The sequence below is a fragment of the Tasmannia lanceolata genome, unplaced genomic scaffold (genome assembly GCF_043159265.1).
Source record: "Tasmannia lanceolata isolate RefF3 unplaced genomic scaffold, GAP_Taslan_0.1 ptg000016l, whole genome shotgun sequence".
Lineage (NCBI taxonomy): Eukaryota > Viridiplantae > Streptophyta > Magnoliopsida > Canellales > Winteraceae > Tasmannia > Tasmannia lanceolata.
Window position 1 is genome coordinate 10,793,934 of NW_027518693.1, and position 22,603 is coordinate 10,816,536.

Here is a 22,603-nt window from a genome sequence, read left to right on the forward strand (position 1 = left end):
TATCCAGTATCCACGGTTCTACATACTATAGTGGTGTTAGGCAACAGTAAACATGCTTGCCATATTCATGCATGTGACACCAAGTCCAATTAACATGGATCTCATTATTATGTAACCAATCAACGCATGGGCCAGTTCACACACACATATATACACATGCCAATGAAATGAAAATGTTAATAGCTTTGTATGTTCTACCTAATTTCATTTACCGGCAGTACAGATGGTAGGCAAAAACATAAATTATTAGCTGAGCTACCCAAGCTTTTAGTCATGCTTTTAGTCATGCTGATGGCTTGTTTATGTGGCATAGCTTTTTATACCTATAAAAATTTGGTTAGGTCCCATCCAAGAATGACCTGCAGGATTAATACAGATTTCTGTCCCTGGTATAAATAATCATCTCACTTACAATTTTATTGGTTGAGAAAAGTACGGAAAGCTGGCTCATGTTTTGAGAAATTACGGATTTCGGGCACCTTCTAAAACAAGAATGAAACACGGGCTAATTTTCAAAATCGGGTGGTGAAAAGACCCTGATACCCTTTTGACATCGACAGAGTCCTCCTTTTTCATTACTGCCTATTAAATTGGCGCGCTTCACGAGGCTTCTTTTGGTTCTTTTGAATGTGTATTTGAACCGATAGAACCTTGGGTTCGTTTCTATCTTGGCCGTTGGAAATAATTAGAGACGGATGGATGCTTGACACATGTTGGAAAACTTTTTGAAACGCTGACGTTATATATTGAATACTTTTTGGAACGCTGACGTTATCTTTTCCCACTTCTCTTTTGGCTTAGAACGGTAACGTTATTGAATACGTTTCTTTTGGCTTAGAATCTTTTTCCTTCTCTTTTGGTCCTCATTATTTACGCCAGCATACCCATTATTTCCGCCGGCGTACACCCTATTTTCGCTTACACCCTATTTCCGCCGGCATACCCCATTATTTACACTGGCGTACCCATTATTTTCGCCAGCGTACCCATGAATTCCGCCAGCGTACACCCTATTTCCGCTTACACCCTGTTTACGCCGGCGTACCCCATTATTTACGCAGGCGTACCCATTATTTCGGCAGGCGTACCAATGAATTCCGCTGGCGTACACCTTATTTTCGTCAGTGTATCCCTTTATTTACGCCCGCGTACACCCTATTTCCGCTTACACCCTATTTCCGCCGGCGTACCCCATTATTTACACTAGCGTACCCATGAATTCCGCCAGCGTACACCCTATTTCCGCTTACACCCTGTTTACGCCGGCGTACCCCATTATTTACGCAGGGGTACCTATTATTTCGACTGGCGTACACCCTATTTCCGCTTGCACCTTATTTCCGTCAATGTATCCCTTTATTTACGCCCGCGTACACCCTATTTCCGCTTACACCATATTTCCGCCGGCGTACCCCTTAATATTCCAGCGGCGTACTATAGAATCCGGTGATATTATCAGCCAAAAGGGATGTGAGAAATAATAAATATTCAATAACGTCGTTGTTCTAAGCCAAAAGAGACGTATTCAATAACGTTACCGTTATAAGCCAAAAGAGAAGTGAGAAAAGATAATGACTTTGGGTTGTCAGCGTTCCAAAAAGTTTTCCAACACGTGTCAAGCATCCATATGTCTCTAGTTACTTCTGACGGCCAAGATAGAAACGAACCCAAGGTTTTGTCGGTTCAAATACACATTCAAATGAACCAAAAGAAGCCTCGTGAAGCACACCAATTTAAGAGGCAGTAATGAAAAAGGAAGACTGTCGATGTCAAAAGGGTATCAGGGTCTTTTGACCACCCGACTTTGAAGATTAGCCCGTGTTTCATTCTTGTTTTAAAAGGTGCCCGTAATCCGTAATTCCTCGAAACATGAGCCTCCATTCCGTACTTTTCTCTTATTAGTTTTTGACACCTTTCAATTAGGGCTGCAAACGAGCCGAGTCGAGCCGAGCTTAGCTTTGGGGTGTTCGGGCTCGGCTCGTGACGAGCTTTTTTTTTCGGCTCTCCAAAATTCCACAAAGCTCGAGCTAAGCTCGGCTCGGCTCGTTTAGTAAACAAAACGAGCCCGAGCCGAGCTTTTAATGACCCGTGCCTAAAAGATCAAATAAATACCATTAAGTAGCATATATATATATATATATATATATATATATATATATATTTATAACATTTGAGACTTTTGACACCTGAATGGTGGTTGGTTGCTACTTGCCACATGACTCTAGCTGAACAATAATTTAACGGTCGATGTGACGTGTCCATTGTCAAACCACGCAAATACGCAATGGAAAAGAAGCCGTGGGGCATTAAAATCGAATTTATTATCCGGTTTATAAAAAGAAGGGAAAATGACCAAATGAAAGGACTTTCTACTGACTATGACATATGAAGAGGGGAGACTTGGAAATAACCAATCTATAGTGATGGTGACTGGTTTGCAAGGGTTTAGGACAAAAATACCCTCATTTTTAAAATACCGTCACCTCTCTCTCTCTCATGGGATGATCCTAATCATCAATTAGAAGGTCACAATTCCTCTTTATTTCTCTCTCATGGGATGATCCCAACAGTCCATTAGAGGGCTCTCTCTCTCTCTCTCTCTCTCTCTCTCGTGGGATGATCCCAACCGTCCATTAGAGGGCCCCAATGCCCCCTCTCTCTCTCATGGGATGATCCCAACCGTCCATTAAAGGGCCCCAATGCCCCCCTCTCTCTCATGGGATGATCCCAACCGTCCATTAAAGGGCCACAATGCCCCCCTCTCTCTCATGAGATGATCCCAACCGTCTATTAGAGGGCCACAATTCCTCTCTCTTTCTCTCTCATGGGATGATCCCAACAGTCCATTAGAGGGCCACAATGCCCCCCCTCTCTCTCTCTCTCTCTCTCTCTCTCTCTCGTGGGATGATCTCAACCGTCCATTAGAGGGCCCCAATGCCCCCTCTCTCTCATGGGATGATCCCAACCGTCCATTAAAGGGCCACAATGCCCCCTCTCTCTCATGGGATGATCCCAACAGTCTATTAGAGGGTCGCAATGCCCCTCTCTCTCTCATGGGAAGATCCCAACCGTCCATTAGAGGGCCACAATGCCCTCTTTCTCTCATGGGATGATCCCAACCGTCCATTAGAGGGTGACAATGCCCCTCAGGTTCGTGCACCTATCTCCGGTATCCTCTTATTCTGAGTGAACCTCCTCTCACAGGTTGGTAGTCTCTCCCTTTCAGTTGTTTAAACCCCTATTTTTTTTTAGAAATCTATGGTTTAAAGTAGGGGTGGACATGGTTGGGCTCGGTTCGGTTTTGGGCTAAACCCAGAACCGAACCACATATAATCGGTTCCCTGAAATTGGAACCAGAACCGAACCATATATGTATGGAATCAAACCGAACCAGAACCATATATAATTGGTTCGGTTCGGTTCGGTTCTGGGTTTACCCAACCTTCACCAATGGCCCTGTTTATTAGGCCATGTCCACCCCTAATTTCTAACAATTCATTCATACAACCTGATTGTGGATATTACTCTGTTTTTGCAGCTGTCTGTTTGTAGGCATTGATTGGATGTTCGGGATCATCCGGTGAGACTAACTTTCTGATCATGTCATGTTCACAACAGGGTCTACCAAATAAAGGGTTCAGATCACACTATCTGACATGGGTGGGCGCATATCAAGCCTCTCATGCACTTTTTTATTGTACCATTTTCCATTTTTCTGGCAGTCCAGAGTGTTTATAACTTTATATAGATAGTGGGGTGATTTTATCAAATTGGCGGGGGGTGATTTTAAGAACTTAAGGTGAGGGTCGGTTCTTGGTTCGGTTTTTGGTTCCGGAATCCGAAACCCAAAACCGAACCGAATCTGAACCGGTTCCTGGATTTCGGAACCGGAACCGAACCATATACATATAGAACCGAACCGAACCGAACCATATGTGCCGGTTCGGTTCGGTTCCTCGGTTCGAACCGGAACCATGTCCACCCCTAGTTTAAAGCCTTAAAGTTTGGTTTAAACCCCTAATTTTCCCCAAATTTTTTAGAGATTATTGGTTTAAACCTCCAAGTTTGGTTTAGAAATTTAGTTTAGAAAACCCTATATTTTCCCAAATTAGTTGAGAAAACCGTATATTTTGGAAAATCAGTTTAGAAAACTCTATAATTTTCCCAAATCAGTTTAGACTCAAACCAATAAGTTAGGGTTGGTACTCTCTCTCTCTTTCAGTTTGGAAAATCAGCAACTAAAACGCTAATTTTTTTTTTAGAAATCTATGGTTTAAAGCCCTAAAGTTTGGTTATGTTTTTTAGAAATATATGGTTTAAAGTCGTAAAGTTTTGTTTGAACCCCTAATTTCTTAGAATTGTATGGTTTAAAGCCCTAAAGTTTGGTTTAAACCCCTAATTGCTTCCAATTTTTTCACAATTTTTTTTCGACCCACAATTACGGACAACTTCTTCCCGCCGATGTATTCAAATGATACCGCATCCTTTACAAAGCCGTCGACGTGTAAGATAAAAGAAGCTTTTCGTTCTACCGTTCTTCTGTTGACACAAAATTAAACCATTGTCAAAATAACCAATTGAAAAAAAATCATTCCAATTAACAAGTAAAGCAGCCATTTTAGAATTATGCACAACTTCAACCACTACTAAATCTCCATAAAACAACATAAACCACTACTAAGACAATTCGGGCCACTTTTAAACACTCTAGACCACTACTAAGTCATGACAAGGAAATATGAACTACTGCTTACCCTATATAAATCACTTATAAATTCTATAAACCACTGTTAAGCCAATATAAACCACTTATAAACACTCTAAACCATTGGTAATCCTAAATAAACAACTTATAAACACTCTAAAACCACTGGTAAGTCTATATAAACAACTTATAAACACTCTAAACCACTGATAGGGTTATATAAACCACTTATAAACACTATAAACCACTGATAAGCCACTCTAAAACCACTGGTAAGTCTATATAAACCACTTCTTACCCTGTATAAACCATGTTTAAACACTCTAAACCACTGATAAGCCTACATAAACCACTTATAAACAGTCTAAACCACTGATAGGCTTATATAAACCACTGTTTACCCTATATAAACCACTTGTAAAAACTTTAAACCACTGATAAACATATATAAACCACTTACAAACACTATAAACTACTTCTTACCCTGTATAAACCATGTATAAACACTCTAAACCACTTATAAGCCTACATAAACCACTTATAAACAGTTTAAACCACTGATAGGCTTATATAAGCCATTGTTTACCCTATATAAATCAGTTGTAAACACTCTAAACCACTGATAAGCTTATATAAACCACTTATAAACACTATAAACTACTTCTTACCCTGTATAAACCAATGATAAACACTCTAAACCACTGATAAGCCTACATAAACCACTTATAAACACTCTAAATCACTGATAGGCTTATATAAACCACTGTTTACCCTATATAAACCAGTTGTAAACACTCTAAACCACTTATAAGCCTATATAAACCACTTATAAACACTATAAACTACTGCTCACCTCGTATAAATCATTTATAAATCCTTATAAACCAATTATAAACACTCTAAACCACTGGTAAGCCTTAATAAACCACTAATTACGATTATAAACCACTACGGAGGATTCTTAACCAAAGAAGCTATATAAACCACTTATAAACACCCACTTCAGTACCGGTTTATGGTAGTGAAATACTGGTTAAACTTAAGAAATTAGTGGTTTACAGAAAAATAACAATGATTATAAAGTGTTTAAAGTAATTTAAATAAGATTAAATAGTGATTGAAGGCTTTCTACAATGGAAGACAGTAGTTTAACATGTAAAACTTTCATTCAAGTTTATAAACATGCCTTATAATGGAAAGAGAGGGGAGAGGGGTAAAAATACACACCTTTCCATTAAATGGAAGCTTTCTGCAATGGAATGGTGGTTTCTAGTGAAGATTTTTAAGATTTCCAAATCCAATAACGTTTTTTTCCAATATTTGTTGAAAATGGAGGCGTTGTGCAATGCAATGAAGGGTTATGAAGGCTTTCACATCTAAAAATGAGGTTTTCAGCAATAGAATGGAGCTTTTGACATCTAACAATGGAGGTTTTTGGGTTTCAAAAATGGAGGTTTTTGGGTTTTTCATACGTACGTTTTTTTGGTAGGTGGGAGGAAGAAGAAGAAGAGGGAAAAAGGTGGGTTTTGGGATTTGTTTTTCTCTAAATGTAATCATTTCAAAAAGGTGATTTGATAGGGAGAGAGAGAGAGAGAGAGAGAGAGAGAGTCAAGGGTCTTTTAGTCATATGCACTCTTGATTGGTGATTTAGAAAACACCCCTCTTGAAATGTCATAGTCAGTAGAAACCCCTTCTATTTGGTCATTTTCCCTAAAAAGAAACACGAAAAAAATACAACTTAAAATCCCACCTTTCATCTTACAATTTGCTTGCCTCTCTCCATGTCTAACTCCAACCAAATCTCACCTCCTCCCATCCCTCTAGACATAGAGAAAGATATGGAAACATCCCAAACCCAAGAACCCAACAAAGAGGGCCTCACCAAAGCCACAAAAACAGCCTTTCTAGTGATAAATTCTATCATTTTTTCCATAGGTAACATTGGTGGCCCCTTACTTCTTCGTCTATACTTCGTACGTGGTGGCAAAAGAAAATGGCTATCAAGCTGGCTAGAAACAGGTGGATGGCCAATTATGTTAATCCCTCTCTTAATCTCTTATCACAATCGTCGATTAAAAGACGGTAACACCGCAAAAGTCTTCTTCATAACACCTCGTCTCTTCATAGCCTGCTTTGTGTTAGGAATTCTCACTGGTATGGATGATTATTTATACGCCTTTGGTGTTTCTTATCTTCCTGTTTCTACATCAGCTCTTCTCATCTCAAGTCGATTAGCCTTTACTGCAGTTTTCGCTTTGGTTATTGTTAAGCAGAAATTCAGTCCTTATTCGATAAATTCGGTTGTTTTATTAACCGTTGGAGCGATTATTCTTGGATTACATACGAATGGGGATAGACCTAAGAATGAAACGAATTTTCAGTATTGGTCTGGGTTTTTTATGACTATTGGTGCAGCTGCTTTGTATGGACTAGTGTTGCCTTTGGTGGAGCTTACTTATATTAAAGCAAAGCAGGAAATAACGTATAGTTTGGTTATGGAGATGCAGTTGGTGTTGTCTTTCTTCGCTACTGCTTTTTGCACTGTGGGGATGTTGGTAGATAACGATTTTCAGGTATCAATCTCTCTCTCTCTCTAGAAAGTACAAGAACAGCTAGATTGGGCACATGGAACTAATCACCCATTGGCCACTGCCATGTTCAATGTGACAAAAAAAAAATCTCCCAGATTTCTCATTTCGATAATACATCAATGGAGATTTTATATGGTGTAAGCCTGTATGGTCCAGTATTTTTGAAAAAAAATAAATACTGCACGGCTTACACCATAGGATGATCCAAACCGCCCATTTGATGCGCCACAACGTAAGTTGTGCCCCAAAAATCATCTATTCAGGAACTGCATATTATGAAAACCTCAATAGATTGTAGGGATAGGAATCATTCAAATGGAAATGATTTTTGGGACGCAAGGTGTATATGTTGTGGCCCATCAAATTGATGGTTTGGATCATCCTAGGTGTAAGACATACGGTACTTTTGGAAAAATATTGGACTATATGGGCTCGCACCATATCACTTAGATTTTGCGAGGGTATTTGATTGATGAGATTTGTAGTGATTTTTCAATTTCTACAGTGGGTTCCACTTCATCGAATGATCCAAATCGTTCATTAGTTGGGCTACAGCATAAATAGGCTGTACCCTGTAAATAATCTCCATAGGATTATCCTAACCCTCTAATCTGGAGAGGGACTGCATATTACAGATACTTTTAGAGATCGGAGGGTTATAATCATTGTATGAAGATGATTTAAGGGGTGCAACTTATTTACATTGTGACACAGCAAATGAACGGTTTGGATCATCCTATGATGTGAGCCCACTGTACTTTAAAAAAAATACTAGACCTCACTCTCACACAGCATATAAAATGTCTTTGATTTGTCCGATTAAAATATTTGGGTATTTGAGTCATAGAGAAGAAAAATTGAACTATCATTGTTTTTCTTAGGGCAGTGATATCTCCCCTCCCCCCCCCCCCCCGCCCCTCTAATGGATATGGATATCACCTCCGCAACCCCACCCGCGCCGCAAAAAAGAGGACGTTTACTTTTAAGCCTTTTGGAGGTAACGGTGGCTCCTCCACCCCTTCGCATATGGGGAAAAATATCCATGGGGTGGGGGGGGGGGGGGGGGGGGGGGGGGGGGGGGAGATCTCTCTCCTTCTTTAAACCGCCCCATCCCTCGAGAAACTAAATTTTTCATGAAAAAAAAGAAGGGATAATTACATTTACACCCCCTCGAGTTTCTGACACATCCACTTCCACCCGAATCCAAAGCGTTTGGTAGTGTTTGGATTCGGGTATGGGCCCACATTATTTGGATGATCCAAAGCGTTGATTTGATGGGTCCTGACATAGATAGGGTGTGCCCAAAAAATCAGCTCCATCGAATCATCCTAACCCTTCAATCTATGGACGAACCTTCAGCTGAAGGGGCAAACCTTAAACAAATTGAAACTATAGGGGTGTATTTGTCACTTTTTAAACTATAGGGGTGGAAGTGGATGTGTCAGAAACTAGAGGGGGTGTAAATGTAATTATCCCAAAAAAAATTCATGGTTTTCAAACATGGCTTAAGTGTTATGAATTTAGGGCTCAAAACAGCCCTCCGCAGTGACCCGTTAACTGTCCAAACATGGAAGCATCTTTATGATTTTGTGTGTTAACCAAACGCAATGTCAGTACACAAGATTCACATGGTTCACCACAATGTGTGTCTACATCTACGGGAGAAGACTTCGAAAGATTTTAATGGGGAAAATAAAAGAATTACAAGAAGCACTCAATGGATTACAGAAGCACAAAACTCCCTGCGGATTACATGACACACAAACCCGATGTCGTCTAGGATCCCTCCCTAGTTGGCCGTGCTTCGATCACATTCTTCAACCTTCTTCACCAGGGGATCCAAAATCTCTTTAATCCGTATTCATCCTAATACACTCTATGAAGATGTTTATTTACGTTTTTCGCTTCTTCACCAACAGGAGACTCTTTTTGCTTCAAAAAATCTCTCAACAACGACTACAACATTTCCCACATGTGTCTCAATTGCTTTAATGAGAAAACCTAGAGATAGCTTGTCTAAAAGCTTATTAAAGCAATGTTAACATAGTGAATTAGTGATAGCTTGTCCGAAAGCTCATTAAAGAACTTCACATGTCTAGTGTGCTCTTCCCCCATCATTTTCCATCTTCCAATGATCAAAATCTTAGTAAGCTGGTCTGCTCAATGTCAAATCATATATTAGGCCGGGATTGATTTGGATTTTGAGAAATGACTGAGAGTCCAAAACTGTTTCATTTGGAGTCAAATAATCAATTTTGGACTCATAATCCAAAACAAACAGGGCCTTAGGAATTGGTCCGCACAAACCTAGTCCTAATATAGGACAGAATATGTCAAAGGGAATTAATATATTGGCCGCTGCTTTTACTTACTTGGGACAGCCTCCTATAGTGTAAAAGAGTAGTCATAAATACACCAGAGGGGGCCCTTCTGAGTAAAAAAGAAGGGGGCGAATATATCACTTCCCTATGCCAAAATTAGCAAATTATGGTCCGGCATGAAAGATATCCCTCAACATATTCCTTACACACTCAGTGCTCATACCCCAAAGATCAAACCCGACCTACACTCACATCCAAGAAAAACCTAATTCTTTTCTCTTTTCCACTCTAAAAGCTCCATTTCTTCTTCTACTCTTTCCATTTCTTTATCTCCTGTACTAACCAAGAAACTTATAGAGAAATCCCATGATTTTAGAAACCATCCAAAGCAATTCTCTTTCTTAATCCCATTAGAAAAATACTAGGGGGAATCTCGATTGCAAGGAAACAAGACACCAAATCCAATAATTCCATCTTTGGCTTGTTTCTTAGCCACACTGAATAGTTTTTTTTTTTTTGGCGTCTTCACCTTTTGGCCGGCACTGCAAATATCCATCGACCTTCTATCATCACTAGCTATACAAATTATTATTGAATCATCTTGGTCTTAATTCCACCAAACTTGTGGTCTTAATTCCACCAAACTCGTTCAACGGGGCCAATGTACATCTATAGCTTGTTTGGAGGAACTCTCAACTAGTGAACTCTGAAGACGATTTTCGGCTCGTCTTCTCTACTACTAGAAATTAAACCGTCATGCACTTCACACTATCTGCTTTTATAAAACTTGTCTTTGCATATGAGACCTTGAGTGTGCCCACGTTTCTCTATTTCCAATAATCTATTAAGGTATTATGAACAACACTCATGAATGTAGTTCTCACCAAATGATACAAATCATCACACGTTTTTCCTTTCATCCTTACTGTGTTTCCACACGTGATTTTCATGGGTATACTTCCAGCTGAATAACTACAACCGATGGAGTCTAATTGGCCAAAAGATGCTAGATTCTTTCACATCTCTGTGACATGCATTACACAACTCAAAGTGAATACCCCTTCATTGAATATTGGTTCATATTCATTCCCAAATTCCTTTACGTCAAAAGTAGATCAGTTACCCAAGAACATAACACATATCCTTCTCTCTTGAATATATATCAAAATATTTTTGTTTGGAGCATGCATGAACAGAGTAACCGATACGTAAGATCAAATCATCTAGAGAAGTAATTTTACCCGGATAGATCAATAGGACATCTTCAATAATCTCATCATGCTCATCCTTGAATCTCACCACCGTATGTCAGCACCATTATCTGAGTTGTCAGCTGGTTTCAGAATATAATTCCACCTGATCTGACCATAACCGAGTAGTGATAGCAATGCACACCTTTTTTTCAAACTATGGATCTCGAACTATCATTTCCAGATCTTTTATAAGATAACCTTATTCTTTGATTCTTACTATGAAGTATGAACAACCAATTTATGAACTTGATCATCATTTCAGTTAGGCCTCCTCCTAATCTTATTTGACAAATTGCATCACTATGACTTCTTTCGACTCCACTATGTCCTTCTCAAAAAGTGGCGTAGTCAATAGATTTCCATACAAAACATGAAGAGAAGTGAAAAGCACTAAGGCAGTTTCTACTTCATCTTTGCATTAACCTTGTGGAGCTAATCCTAGGAAAGAAACTCATCTCTCTCTCTCATATGGGTTTATGACATAAATGTTACAGGTTATTCCAAGAGAAGCAAGAGAATTTGAACTTGGCGAGGTAAAATATTATGTGCTTCTCGCCGCAAGTGCAATTGTTTGGCAGTTCTTCTTCCTAGGAATGGTGGGTGTTATTTCATCTTCTTCATCTCTGCATGCGGGAGTTATCATTGCAGCTCTTATCCCTGTAATAGAGGTCTTAGCCGTCTTCATCTTCAAAGAGAAATTCGGTGCTGAAAAGGGCGTTTCCCTTGCTCTTTCTCTTTGGGGTTTTGCCTCCTACTTGTATGGAGAGATGAGGAAAATGAAGAAAGAAAAGCTTGCAGATAGAGAGAAATAAAAGCTTATAGCTGAAGAGAGCTTACCTCATTCGTAGTACCCAAATAGCATTTCTTTATGTAAGGATAATTGTATGAATATACGTTAGCATGGATTGATGATCTTGATTTGCCTTAAAGAATTGGTGTCCCAACCGTTCATCTGGTGGACCCCCAATGTGGATTGGATTGGAGTCAATTTTTCATTAACTCTGATGATTTAAATGTGGTTTTGATTTAGTAGGGCAAAAAACTCAATCTCGAACAAGAACTCAACCAAGGTGAAACCGAGTCGATTCGGGTGAGAATCTTCCAAGTGATTTTGAATTTCTTGGGAAACAGGCTGGTCGATCCAGTTGGCCAAACTGCATTTTCTAAATTTTTCTATTTTTCTCATTTACCGTGCCTAAAAGAAGTGGGTAGAGAATGGTCGCTGCAAGCAAACTAAAAATTAGCAACTCAAATCTTGTATTGATGGCTGGAACCAGTCCATTAAGGCCACAGTAGACTAAAAACCTCACAAGATAAAACACATATAGCCGTTAGACCACTGGCCTGCAAATGGATGGTTCAGCTAAAATAGTTCACATTCAACAAACGAAAGTGTAAAAAGAGGATACTTAGGATGATCACTTCTGCAAGAAACTTGGGGACATGGCAGGAGCTCAAGATACGGGTTGTTCAAGGACTACCATGTTCTCTGATGTAGTGCCAACATGGCAGCCATGTCAAGCCTAGGTGTTTTTGGTGGAGTTCCAAGGAGCAATCCTGCAGTAATGTTGCTGGCCTGTTTTTTAATCTGTTTTTTGGATCTCTAAATGCTAGAATTATGGAAAGTGGTAGACTACAAAGTTGTAGGTATCTTTGCGATCTTTCCAACAAGTATTTGTGCTTGAAAATTGGACAATAGGGTAGAAAGTTATGGCAGTTTTTGTGGACTATGTCTGTGGGTTCCCAAAACGGTCAAAGTTAGTGAGTTCTTATACAATTAATGTTATGTTAGTCCCTAAACTAGCTAATGGAGGAGCTTGAACGAATTTGCTTTGGTTTTATTTTATTTAAAGAGTTACAAACTATCTTAAGAGGGGATTTTGGATGTTGATTAACTTATGTAATTGATGAAATATCAATTGGGTTGAGCTTTGCTCCCATTTTCTTCTTCTTCTCTAAGTTGTGTTCTTGATATCTAATTTATCCTTTTCTTCCCTCTTAAGCACCCGCATTATTCTCCCAAGAACATTGTAAGGACCATGGAGAGTTTGAAACTGAATTAAGATAAAATGGACCATTCTAACTCAATACAAGACCGACCCAAAATACATGTGCACTCAGCTATAGGATTTTAGACTTTATTTTTATTTTGTTATTTTTATTTGTTATTATAGGGCATTATACGACACAAATCCCTTTTAAGACTTGCATCGTTTTAAGGGTACAGTTGTCAATATTAGGAGGGCTGTTAAGGACAACATTGACATTAAACATAATTGAGTCCAATTAACTTAAGTCGGGTCAGGTTGAGCTTTTGCTAAAAAATAATTGGAATCAAGCCGAACCTGGCCCTATTAAATGGTATAAACTTAATCCGAATTCTCAAAAATTGACCCGAGTTGCACTTCTACAATTATCAGTTTTGGACTCACAATCGGTTCTTAAAATTGAAAACGCTGATCCCTAGTTCCTTACAATGGATGGGTCATGACTAAAACTCTCCTGCATTAGACAATCCTGTCCCTGCAACTGTGAAGATTTTCGTATCATTGTTCTGTTGGAAAAGTAATTCAAAGTGGGCCCACTCTATCCTACATGTTCTTCATAACTTTCTGATGGAAAAGACTTCCAGGGCCCAGCCTATCTATGTTGGGGACCAATAAATTAGTTAATGCTCCCAACGTTTACTCTTCCCCAAGAACCACATAATTTTATAATCTATGATTGTAAAATCCATGTATCCAAACGGCCCCTTATTGTATGTTTGGACGGGAGTTGAAGTGTTACGAGAGAACCCATGTCAGACCAGATACCGTGTCCATATCAATGCAACAATGGTGGGTGCTGGCTCGCTACAGAGGACAATGCATAGCAGAACTAATCCAAGGAAGTTCAAAGAGCCACGGCATCAATCCACCACTGACTCAGAATATGCTCCTGAATAGCTTCATTCTGTATAACATCTTGAATGGTACAAACATGGCCACCCACAGATTCACATGCAATTTCTGTCCAGAAAGCTACATACATGTATAGATTTTAAAGACACATAATTGGTCTTCCTTCTTGGATTGTTTCCGGTTGCTATTTGCATTGTACCGATACAGAGATGGCTCAAGTCCCAAAAAAAATGTTTACTATAACAACAAAATGGCTGAATTAACCTCAAATTAAACATGTAACTCTATTATTTCAATATGAATGAACAAGTACTATACATAAGTTTTGATCCACCTTTCAAACAAGGATCAGTTCTTTCTGAGGTGAGATCATAGCCAATGAATGAGGAAGTAAAGACTGATTGTTTAAGTAGCTTATTACCTCCCAATGATGAGCTGGATGGGAGTTTTGATGCTCAGAGAAACCATTAGCATACCACCAACAATGTAGACCTCAACCCATACTTCTGTTGAGCAACAGGAGGATCAAAATGAAGAATGGAAATTGAAGCATAGCAGGACCCGTCACTCGATCAATGATTTGCTGCCACCTGTAAGTTCAACCAGTAGATAGCTGCTGATAAAGCCTGTTATTCATATAAAGATCTCTATTACAGTTAGAAAGAGATACAAAGTTAGTTACATCTAACAAAGACACCACACACAGACACACACAAATGGGACCGGCATTTCAACTCATAAATTAGATACTTCTACTCGGATTGTTGGCCATGTCTTGACTACGACAGTGTGGGAAGTTATGACTTATGAAACATATATTATTATATAAGCATGTGATTAGGGCTGTAAAGCTTTATGAAAATAAGTTAAATAACACAACAATGCCCCTACAAATTTTGCGGGTTCTCACTTCTTTTCTCTACAAATTTCAACTCCTCCCACTTATAAAAGATTGCAAGAGCTTTCACATAAGCAGCAATTCCGGCATATATAGATGGCTCTCTACTCCCCCAAGAAGTCTGTAAGTTGTGGATTAGTGACCCGATGAGAAGTGGAGGAGGCCTAAGGATCATATGACACTATACGGTGTTTCATGTAAAAATTACTTTGACTCAAGTCTCTTAAATGTTAAAGAACTAAATGTGATATATTTGAATAGAAAAATTCTGCAAACGCTTGACGTTTCCTAAGAGTTGTAATTGTGATTAGTGTCTAAAGTTTGTCCTCAGTTATCAAATTAATATTAAATTAGCAAGTAACTACTTAGTGACTATAAATTTGATAAGTTATTTTCATGCAAAAGAAGGGTGTTCAAACTTCAAAGATCCAAAAATGTGTGAAATGATTGTAAAATATCATTTTCAATGCACCTTGACCTTAAGGAGTCCCCTGTGCACCCTAAAGAATGCCCTAGCAAAATCCTTATTTGGAAGTTGCAATAGGTAGAGACGTAGAGTCCATCCTCTTCTTTACCTTCGCCGATCATCCCATCCTCCTCAAATACCTGTCCGTGATCACAAAAGAATTTGAACTAAAAACGTGTGAGCAGTTTGAATGTCGTGTGAGTTTACTAAATATAAGGTTGAAGTTTAAAGAAGGAACGCAAAGAAAAACATGAACCGGGTTGGGTTACTTTCAGTCCTTCCGAGTTGTTGACTGGTCAAATCATTTTTTTTTATAAGACTTGAGTTTCGAGTTATTCGACACTATAAGGGAAATAATATATTCGTCCCTTTTTCTTTCTTGGGCCACCCGTTTGTAGTGTAAAAGGGTAGTCATAAATACAGTATAGGGTGCTGGACAAGGGAAAAAGGAGGGGACGAATATATCAGTTGCCATTAATTAATTACTATAATTGCAATGGGTCCCACGGAAAATTGCCAATGGACGATATCAAAATGAGAGAATTGCCAAGGGGGGACACTTTTGAAAAATTGTTAGAGAGGGACGAAATGTGGGTTATCAAGTCTCTAAAAAGGGGCTTATCAACCCTGTAAATGGGGTTATCAAACTCTCAAAAAGGGATTATCAACCCTCTTTAATAATTTTTTACAAGTGTGTCCCCGGATGGCAATTCTCGTTTTTTGATGTCCCCCATTGGCAATTTTTCCTTCAGAGAATTGAAGCAAAGAGGACCACGAAATCAGTGCCCTCAGGCCCCTCACACGTATCAATCTTACGAAGATATCTTTATAATTTTGTCGCAATTGTAGACTGGCCAAAACTAGCTTCCATGGCAGTACTAATTTAAGAAAAGACTTAGAATCCAAACACAAGAAACACGAGAAAACCCAACTGAACTACCATTCAGTTTCTTCTGCACTCCCTAACTGAACTACCATTCAACTCAAAACTCAGTCTCATTAACTTTCTCAGTCCCCCAAAAAACCCCTTCTCTCTAAATTTGTTTGCCTCTCTCCATGTCTAACACCAACCAAATCTCACCTCCTCCCATCCCTCTAGACATAGAGAAAGATATGGAAACATCCCAAACCCAAGAACCCAACAAAGAGGGGTTCACCAAAGCCACAAAAACAGCCTTTCTAGTGATAAATTCTATCATTTTTTTCATAGGTAACATTGGTGGCCCCTTACTCCTCCGTCTATACTTCTTACGTGGTGGAAAAAGAAAATGGCTATCAAGCTGGCTTGAAACAGGTGGATGGCCAATTATGCTTATCCCTCTCTTAATCTCTTATCACAACCGTCGATTAAAAGACGGTAACACCGCAAAAGTCTTCTTCATAACACCTCGTCTCTTCATAGCCTGCTTTGTGTTAGGAATTCTCACTGGTATGGATGATTATTTATACGCCTTTGGTGTTTCTTATTCGACAAAAAATGACGTCATTCTCATTTGACGGTGACAAGCATTTAATGAAATCCATAGGTATGTCAGTCCAGATCTAATTGGGATTGAGTAAGGATCATCCTTGCTATAGTATTGGAAAGATTCTAAGAAAGTGGGAGGCGACCATGTTCGAGCAAAAGGAAGACAACAAAATTGCTGCCTTGATATGTTGTCAGACCTTAAGTAGAGCATCAACCATGGATACTTGGTATGTTGTAATCCTGCTTAGCAAACTGAAATAAGAAAGGTCATTTCTTTTTCTCCAACATATGTTTCTATGTACCACCTAGCCTGTAACCTTGGAAAGGAAAGGTAACAAAACCCAGATTCCCGACTCCCTTTGTTGTGTGGAAAATACCGTGGGCACCAACTGTTTGTTGGATTGCCATAGGGACAGCCCAGAATGAAACCCCCTCCAGAACCCCCCATCGTGGGGGTTCATCACCCCCCTCCAGCCCCTCCACCTGAAAAACACTCATCCCCCCTCATCATCCCCCCTCCCATAGTTTTCCAGAATGACCTAAGCAAGTCTTTTGCTGCTACAGTTACAAAACGAATCTTCCTCCCGAAACTGCGCCTGGGAGTGAAGCTTCCTGAGAAAACCCCCAATGGTGAGCCAGCAATCTTTTTCAACGATGATGATGTTAAAAAAGGATCGGCCCCTTTCCGTCTCGCGCTGATTGCTAAATGCTCTTACGGTAGGCCATCCCTAGCACTAGTTAGAGAAACCTTGAAAAAGAAACTCTACCTGGAAGAAGACCCTGTTGTGACAATAATGGATCAGAGGCACTTACTAATCAGGCTAGGAACAGACAAGGACTTTATGGCAGTTTGGCAAGCAGATAACATCAAAATTCATGGTCTTCTTATGAGATTCCTAAGGTGGACTCCCGATTTCTCCCCGGGAGAAGAACTCCCTGTTGCTCCAGTTTGGATAACCCTCCCAGGCCTACCCTTATTTTGCTACAATGAAGACTTTTTGGTCTCAGTTGGAGGGTTAGTTGGAAGGGTCTTAAAGATTCACGGTCCAACATCTATAGGAACTAGAACAAAAGCTGCTAGACTGTGTATTGAGCTCAGAATCAATGCACCCCACCCCGAAAGGCTATGGCTGGGATTCCCTGGCCAGAAAGGCAGATGGCAAAAGGTCGTTTATGAAAGAATCCCATTCTATTGCAACTGCTGTCACAAATTCGGTCACAATGATACAATTTGCAAATTCTCTCCTCTGATCCAAGTGACCCAAGCAGCTGCTGAAAATGAAAAGGAGTTAGGAGATAGAAAAGATGCTAATGCACAGAGAAGTACCAAAGAAGGAACAATGTCACAACTAATGCTGTCCCCCAACCTAATCCAGCTACAATAGTTAGTGATGCAGATAGTCCAGATAATTTGGAGAGCTCTGATATGCAAATATCTGACCATATCCATGACAACCTAATCATAGACCAGTCCGGCCTACAGCATGATATCCAAGCAGACCCTCTCTGTGCCTTGCCTGAACCAGACCAACCCCCTGAAGCGGACCAACCTACTGTCCTCACCCAGTCAATGGATATTATCCACCAATCCTTAGCATCACCTACAAATCTATCTACATTAGAATTAGACTCAGAAGCCCATACCCCCCTACCAACAGGCTCAGCTATCTCTTCCAGACCCAAGCAAAACCCAAAGCCAAAACAAGGCAAAGGACAAAAACCCTCTACCTTGCCTGTATCTGTTCCCGTTAAATCGTCAAAAAGCCTCCTCAACCCTGGCCCAACTTCAGTAGGTTCAATCCCATCAAAAAATCCTTCGTATTCAGAACTAATAGCAGGAAAAGATTCTTTTGATGTTCGAATACAAGAGCTTTCTGAAAAAGTAAGAGAGGACAACATCCGCATTGTTATCCTTTTAGATAAAGACAGCACTTTGCAACCCTCAGAAGAACCTATGCAAAGCCTCACTCCAACATAATCTCTATTGTTCAGTTGTCCAACCGGTAGCTTGGCTACTCTGCCTCCTGAAAATCCATCTTATGGCACAACTCTACCTAATCCCTCATCAGACCCTTCACTTGCAGCTCTTCTAACTGAAGATCCTTTGCAAGACCATGTTCCCCTAGAACCCTCATCAGACATTGTCCTAGCGGTTCAAAATCTTCAAGAGACTCCAAGAGTGCAGAAAAAAATACATCAGAAAAAAAACAAAAAAACAAGCACCTCAACCCGATCAGGAAGGCCGTCAGGAAGGCCCTCAGGAAGGTATTCTCCATGATTAGCGGCATTATATGGAATATCAGGGGGGTAAGAAATAGCCTCACTCGGAGGAGACTGAAAGTGATATCAAAGATGTACAACCTTAGCTATATAGCTTTGATGGAACCATTAGTAAATGATCAGGAAATTCAAAACCTTGCCAAAATGCTGAAATTCGAGCATTCTTTGACTAACCTCACTGGTTATTCTAAGATTTGGCTTCTTTGGAACAAATCTCTTAGTATGAGACTGGTATCTACCATGTCTCAAGCCATGTCAGTTGAGCTAACTCACCTCCAATCTGGAAGTGTGGCCTTTCTCTCTCTCGTCTACGCCAGCTGCTCTATGGTAGAGAGGAGAGAGCTCTGGTCCTATCTTAGTGATTGCAGCCAGGTATTTCACACGGCCTGGTTGGTGGGGGGGGGGACTTTAATGCCCTTCTTAATGCTAGAGAAAAATTGGGTGGGAGGCCTTCAAACCCTGTTTCCTGCAGGGAATTTCAAGGAGCCATTGATGATGCGGGTCTGATTGATGCAGGCTTCACAGGATCGAGATTCACCAGGTGTAACAATCAAAGAAATGGAAGTTGTGTTTGGACTAGACTTGATAGAGCGCTCCTCAACTCCCAATGGCTGAATGACTTTCAAGCTACCTCATTTACCCACTTATCTCGTACATGCTCTGACCATTGTCCTCTCCTAATAAGCATCCATGCTCCATCTTCACCAATCATCAGACCATTTAAATTCCAAGCCATGTGGACTAGGCACCCCCAATTCCAGGCAATTGTAGCCGAGGCTTGGTCTATCCAAGTGGATGGAAACCCACTGGAGGTACTCTCCGTAAAACTTGAAAATACCAAAAGAGTCCTCAAAACCTGGAACAAGGAGATCTTTGGCAATGTATTTCAAAACATCAAAAGCCAGGAGGACGAGGTCCTGAAAGCAGAAGTTGCTCACCAAGGCAATCCAAACCCAGAAAATATTGAGGCTCTAAGCAGGGCTAGATCTAACTTGAATGAAGCTATTCTCCATGAGGAAATCTTCTGAGACAAAAATCAAAGGGGAAATGGCTCAAAGAGGGTGATCAAAATACCAAATTTTTTCATGCTTCTATGCAACACCAAAGAAGGGGAGTAGGGATCACCAAAATCAGACACTCGAGAGAATGGATTACAGACAAATGCAGGATCAAAGAGCTAGCAAGAAAACACTTTGAAAAGGCCCTATCAGAAGAAGGTTCAAGGCAGAATCAAGAACTGCTTAATCACATCCCCATGTTGATCTCTACCGAGGACAACCAAATGTTACTGGCCCCTCCCTCAGAGGAGGAAATCAAAGTCGCCACTTTTAGCATGCCTCAGGAAAGCTCTCCAGGACCCGATGGGTTCAGTGGGCTCTTTTATTCCACTTGATGGGACACTATCAAATCTGATCTAGTGGCTGCTTCCAAAGCTTTCCTGGCGGGAGGTAAATTATCTAAACACTACTCATCTACATTCATTTCATTGATCCCAAAGTTGGAAAACCCAAAAGATTTTTCAGACTTCAGACCCATCAGCCTTTGTAACTTTTGTTATAAGATTTTCTCCAAAGTTATTGTATCAAGACTTGCAAAAGTATTGCCAAATCTAATCTCCCTAGAACAAGGAGCTTTTGTCAAAGGCAGGTTCATTTCGGACAACATAGCAATCGCTCAAGAAATGATGACAGGGTTGAAGAAAAAAGTAAGAGGCAGCAATGTGATGCTAAAAATAGATATGGCCAAAGCATTTGACAGACTCAACTGGAAATTCATGCAAGATGTGCTAAAAAGGTTTGGATTCTCTAATCAATGGAGAAAGCTTATCGAGGAGGCTACCCAAAGTTGCTGGTTCTCAGTCATCCTGAATGGTGAGCCCAATGGATTCTTTAGATCTTCACGAGGATTGAGACAAGGAGACCCCCTGCCGCCCTGCCTATTTATTCTAGCAGAGGAAGTTCTAAGCAGAGGGCTCTCCTCTGTTTTTAGAGAAGGCCGAGCAACATATTTTCAAAGGAGCAGAGGCAGCATCCCGATCACCCACTGCTTGTTTGTGGACGACACCATAATCTTCTCAAATGGGAGTAAAAATAGCCTCAAGCAAGTCATGTCCTTCCTCGGTAAATACGAGCAAGCATCAGGCCAACTAGTTAACAAATCAAAGAGTTGCTTTGCTGCTTCTGAGAAGACCTCTCCATCTAGAAGAAAAATTATCGCAAGCACAACTGGATTCACTAATAAAATTCCACCAATCACTTACTTGGGAGTACCTCTCTATGTAGGGCGTGTGAAATCCAGCTTCTTCGATGATTTAATTCAGAAGATAAGAAGAAAGATAGAGGGCTGGAAAGGTAAACTACTTTCCCAAGCTGGGAGATTAGTTCTCATCAATCATGTCCTGTCCAGCACTCCTATTCACACATTATCAGCAATGTGTCCTCCCAAAGAGGTCCTAAAGAGAATAGAGAACTTGTTGTCAAGTTTTTGGTGGGGCGGCAGTGATCAAGGAGCCAAAATGCACTGGGTATCATGGAGTCGTATATCCAAGCCCAAAGTGGAGGGCGGCCTGGCTACTAAATCCCTTTCGGAACTCAGCTCAGCATTCAGATTAAAGTCTCTTCACCACCTTCACTCTAACAACTCGTTATGGAGCTCCCTTATCAAATCGATATACTGCAGAAAACAACACTTGAATTTAATTCAACCAACTCGTGGTTGTTCAAAAATGTGGAAAGAAATCTTATCTGTTCGAGCTACTTGGATTCAAAATTCGAGATGGATTGTTGGAAATGGATCCATCTCTTTTTGGGCTGATCTCTGGATGGGTAGCACCCCATTATTCTTCTTGGCTGAAAATAGAGAAGACATAAACATCACTGCTACTATCAAAGACATGCTCCTTCCATCAGGGGGCTGGAACATGGAGATCATTGAACCACACCTCTCGACAGTCTGGATTGAGGTGTTGTTCAACACCAGGCTCCAATTGAATGAATCTCCAAATATTTTGATTTGGTGTCCCACCCCATCAGGCACCATTAGTACCAATTCAGCATGGATCGTCAACAGGACTAGAAATAGTAATGTGACCTGGGCCGCACCAACCTGGGGATCTATCCCTCCAAAAATCAGTTGTTTCCTCTGGAAAGTTTTCCAGGATGCCATTGCCACAGATGAAAGAATAAAAAGCAAGCACATTCAGGCGCCATCCAATTGTGTTTGTTGCTCGATCCATAAAGAGAAAACCATGAACCACCTATTCATAGAAGGAGAGTTAGCTCGATCTATTTGGTCAGAGTTTGCCAACCTTTGGAACTTCAATCTGATCCAATTTCAGTCTATCAAGACTAGAATTATAAGTTGGTGGAAAGCAGGAACTAAAAGAAAAACTCAAGCAGCCCATCTATTCAGCCTCACAACTCCCATCATAGCTTGGGAAATTTGGAAAGAGCGGTGTAGCAGACGAATGGATGGAAAATCTAATTCCACCAATAGAATCATCAGCACCATTTCAGAGGGTATCAGAAACCTGGATTGTAGCCATTCTCCTCTCAAGGAACCAAACTTGTTAGAGGTTCTTTCTCTGTCCCAGCTTGGCATTTCTCCTTGCCGTCCAAGGATTCAAAAGGATTGCTGGATTCTATAGATCATTGTGTAAGCTGGTATGGTCCAGTATTTTTGAAAAAAAAACTGTACGGCTTACACCATAGGATGATTCAAA

General features: G+C 40.3%; 1 protein-coding gene across 1 annotated transcript; it reads left to right on the forward strand.

Annotated features, from left to right (window-relative positions):
- Window positions 1–6,428: 6,428 nt before the first annotated feature.
- Window positions 6,429–11,869, forward strand: LOC143848166 (purine permease 3-like). The gene is made up of 2 exons (XM_077357029.1): window positions 6,429–7,278; window positions 11,365–11,869. The coding sequence occupies exons 1-2, from the start codon at window positions 6,487–6,489 to the stop codon at window positions 11,680–11,682; spliced, it is 1,110 nt and encodes a 369-aa protein (XP_077213144.1). The 5' UTR covers window positions 6,429–6,486; the 3' UTR covers window positions 11,683–11,869.
- The last annotated feature ends 10,734 nt before the right edge of the window (window positions 11,870–22,603 follow it).